The following is a 3,764-nucleotide window of genomic DNA, read 5'->3' on the forward strand; positions in this document are numbered from 1 at the left end:
GTGGTGGCAGGTGCCTGTAATTCCAGCTACTTGGGAGGCTGAGGCAGGAGAGTCACTTGAACCTGGGAGGTGGAGGTTGTGGTGAGCCGAGATTGCACCATTGTATTCCAGCCTGAGCAACAGAGTGAGACGCCGTTCTCAAAAGAAAAAACAACAACAACAACAAAGTATAAAACCCTTTTGAGAATGTGCATTATGTGCTTAATTTACTGTATAGATATTAGGTACTATGTAGTACTTAATATCTCCTGTTAATCCTCGCAATCCCATGAAGAACAAATCATTACCTTGTCCTGTTCATGAGGAAAGACAGCAGGCTAACAGAGCTACATTTCAGAGTAAAGACTTAAACTCAGACCTACTGGGCCCTTCTGCAATACCTCAGCATTTGTAGGCTCTGTGGGCCGAACGGACTTGCCTCTGAGACCCAGGAGCCCAAATGGCCTTGAAGCCAATGTGCCCAGTGATGCTGCTATCCCCTTCCAGCCCTAGAAGCTCACTGGCATTCTGTGTCTCCTGGCCTCCAGCTGTCATTGCTGCCTCTCCTCTTGTCTCAGGTGGACACGCTTCACTCCTGGTGACCAGACTAAACCCAGGCCTGGGGCCCATCCCAGCCTACCCTTGACCCAAATCTCCATCTGGGCATCCCCCTCACCGGCCAGTTGTGGTCAGTACGATGATGGCAGCAGCACAGCACTTGAAGGCAGCCTCCACGGCGCCAATGGCGATGACCTCAGTGGGATCACGGCTCAGTGGTGCTGCCCGACGTAGCTCCTCAAACAGCTGCCGGTGGTACACTGCAGCCTCTGCCTCCCGGGCAATCTGCAGGTGCCAGAATGTCAGGCTGGGAAGGGGCACTGGGGTATGGAAGGGATTTGGTTCCCTGGCCCATTTGCTTTTCATTCTGAGCTCTTACCGCATGCTGCATCTTCACGGCTTCCACAGGGAAGTTGCCTTTGGCAGTCTCCCCTGACAGCATGATGCAGTCGGCCCCATCTAGCACAGCATTGGCCACATCGCTTGTCTCTGCCCTCGTTGGCCGGGGCTTGGTAATCATGCTCTCCAGCATCTGAGGGACAGCATGGACATCAAAGACGTAGGAGTCACACCGTGACTTGAGACCCTGCCCAAGCTACTCTCTGACACCTACTCTCAGAGGGTCCCGAAATCCAGGGTCACAGTCACAACCCCTGAAAATAGGGGTCAAAGTATATCTAACTTTATCATTTGAGGATCAAACACTTGTCAGCAAAATGTGCTATAAACCTACAGTGTGGGCCGGGCACGGTGGCTCACGCCTGTAATCCCAGCACTTTGGGAGGCCGAGGTGGATAGATCACCTGAGGTGAGGAGTTCGAGACTAGTCTGGACAACATGGTGAAACCCTGCCTCTACTAAAATACAAAAAGTAGCCTGGTGTGGTGTTGGTAACTGTAATCCCAGCTACTCGGGAGGCTGAGGCAGGAGAATTGCTTGAACCCAGGAGGCGGAGGTTGCAGTGAGGGAAGATTGTGCCACTGCACTCCAGCCTGGATGACAGAGACAAAACAAAACAAAACAAAACAAACCCTTACAGTATGGGTATTCATCCACAGTTGTCCCTAAAACCCACAAAGTGCCGAACCTCAAGGGCTCACTCCAGACCTGTGTGGCACAGACAACAGGCTTGCCCGCCAAGTTGCAGCGCCCAATCATCATCTTCTGAGCCAGGAAAACCTTCTCTGCTGGAATCTCGATGCCTAGGTCCCCTCGTGCCACCATGATGCCGTCGCTCACCTCCAGGATTTCATCAAACCTGAGAAGTTGGGAGAATCAGGGCCGAGGCAGAAAGCCAGGAGATGCCAGGCAGAGGCAGGCGGGAGAAGAAAGGTGATGGGGAATAGCGACAGGGCCGAAGGGGAGCAGAGCCCGAGCCTCACCTCTTCACGCCTTCGTGGTTCTCAATTTTGCTGATGATCTTGATGCCCTGTCCTTCCGGCCCCAGAGCAGCCCTGACAGCAGCCACATCGCTGGCTTTCCGCACAAAGGAGGCAAACACGATGTCCACTCCATGCTCCACCCCGAAGCGCAGGTCCCGGACGTCCTGCTCGGACAGCCCGGGCAAGTCCACCTGGGCCCCCGGCAAGTTCACGCCCTTACGGCTGCCCAGGACGCCACCGTTCTCCACTTGGGTCACCAGTCCCTCTGGGCCTGAGGACATGGAGAGAGGCAGCTGCGGTCACGGGTGAGGACCGGGCACAGTTACAGCAGAGAGGACACTGGGCTTGGACCCCCAAGAGGTCAGGAACCACGCCCTCCTCGTCTCTCCGCCCTTGTTCTGGGCTCTGCCCAGAAGAGGCACAGATGGACATCCGTGGAAGAAACGACCCATCCGTAGTCCAGCCCAAACGTAGGGTGAGCGCGGAGTCTGCATGCTGGGGACTCCTGGGACAGGCTGGCAAAGACGCGTGGCCAGGGGAAGTGTGGTCGGTCTGAGGGCTGATGGGGGAGCCAAGGAGAAGGGAATGTGCCTAGCGCACGGATGTGGTCAGGGCGGGAGGCGCGTTCGCACCGATTTTCTGGACCACTAGGGAGATGAGCCCGTCGTCAATGTAGATGCGGCCCCCCACCGGCACGACCCCGACAATATTGGAGTAGTCCACCCACACGGTGTTCGCGTTCCCCCGCGTCCGAAACGCGGGGTCCACAGTCACCAGCACCTGGGAGCCCTTCACCAGCTCCACTTCCGACTCCGGACCCTAGGGGCGGAGCCAGAGGAGATGTGAGTTCTGTGCCCCGGAGTCCGGGACCCGCCCCTGCCCACGCCTGGACCCAGTCCAACTGGCACCGCCTTTCCCGCCCCGGCCCGGCGAGTCCCAGCCCCACTGCTCACCCCCTGCAGGATCCCAGTGCGGATCTCCGGTCCCTTGGTGTCCAGGGCGATGGCCACGGGCCGGTAGCTGAGCGGGGAAGCTGCAAAGCTCTCCACCGCCTCCCGGACGTTGGCGATGGACTCAGCGTGGTACTGGGGGAGGGAGCGGAGCGAGGTGATTTCAGGGGAAGGTGGCCAGGACCTCGAGGCATCCTCCTGCCCCACCCACCGCCCGGCGGCCCGTCCAGCACCTCGTGGGAGCCGTGGGAGAAATTGAGTCGCGCAATGTTCATCCCGGCCTTGATCATCTCCTTGAGGCGCTCCACGGAGCGAGATGCCGGCCCTAGAACCAGAAATTCACGTTCAGACAACATTCCCCAGAACATGAGAGGCAACCAAACCCAACCCATTACCACTCTCAGAAGGCCCCGCGCCACAAGAGTCCTGTTACCTGACCTTTATTCCCTGATGCAACCCCTGCTCACAGATCACAGACTCCGCTTCCCTCTCCAGCAAACATCTGTCCCCTTGGGGAGACGGCACTGTGGAAGTAGGAGGGGAGTGCCCTCCGCCAGGCCTGAGGTCACTGTGTGGGCATGTGATGTATGTAAGTGCTGCTTGCCAGGCTACCCCAGGGTATGGGGTGTAGGGCAGGGGCTGGGAGCCAGGTGAGGGCGTTTGGGTGCGGGGTTTTAGAGCTAGGAGGCCTCATGGACTGAGGAGAGCTGAGTTCTATCCCACGCCAGCGCTGCTATGGGGCAGCTGCTAGTTGAGAGCAGGTTGGCTCATTCTTCGGTCCCTATCTGTCTTCCCACTTGTGCACTAGATCTCCTCCTTCTCACCTGCTCAAGGACATAGATTCAGTCATTCTGTGGTCCTCTGTGACACCCATGTTTTCCTTTCTTTTTCTTTT

At 57.5% G+C, this 3,764-nt stretch overlaps 1 protein-coding gene across 1 annotated transcript in view; it reads right to left on the reverse strand.

Annotated features, from left to right (window-relative positions):
• Positions 1-650: 650 nt before the first annotated feature.
• The window catches only part of PKLR (pyruvate kinase, liver and RBC), an 8,461-nt gene continuing 5,347 nt past the window's right edge, over positions 651-3,764 (reverse strand). The window contains 7 exon segments of the mRNA XM_011987529.1: positions 651-822; positions 917-1,069; positions 1,645-1,795; positions 1,920-2,190; positions 2,552-2,738; positions 2,873-3,004; positions 3,103-3,194. Coding sequence (XP_011842919.1) covers positions 652-822; positions 917-1,069; positions 1,645-1,795; positions 1,920-2,190; positions 2,552-2,738; positions 2,873-3,004; positions 3,103-3,194 — 1,157 coding nt within the window. The 3' untranslated portion in view covers position 651.

This window comes from Mandrillus leucophaeus, unplaced genomic scaffold (genome assembly GCF_000951045.1).
Source record: "Mandrillus leucophaeus isolate KB7577 unplaced genomic scaffold, Mleu.le_1.0 Scaffold310, whole genome shotgun sequence".
Classification (NCBI taxonomy): Eukaryota; Metazoa; Chordata; class Mammalia; order Primates; family Cercopithecidae; genus Mandrillus; species Mandrillus leucophaeus.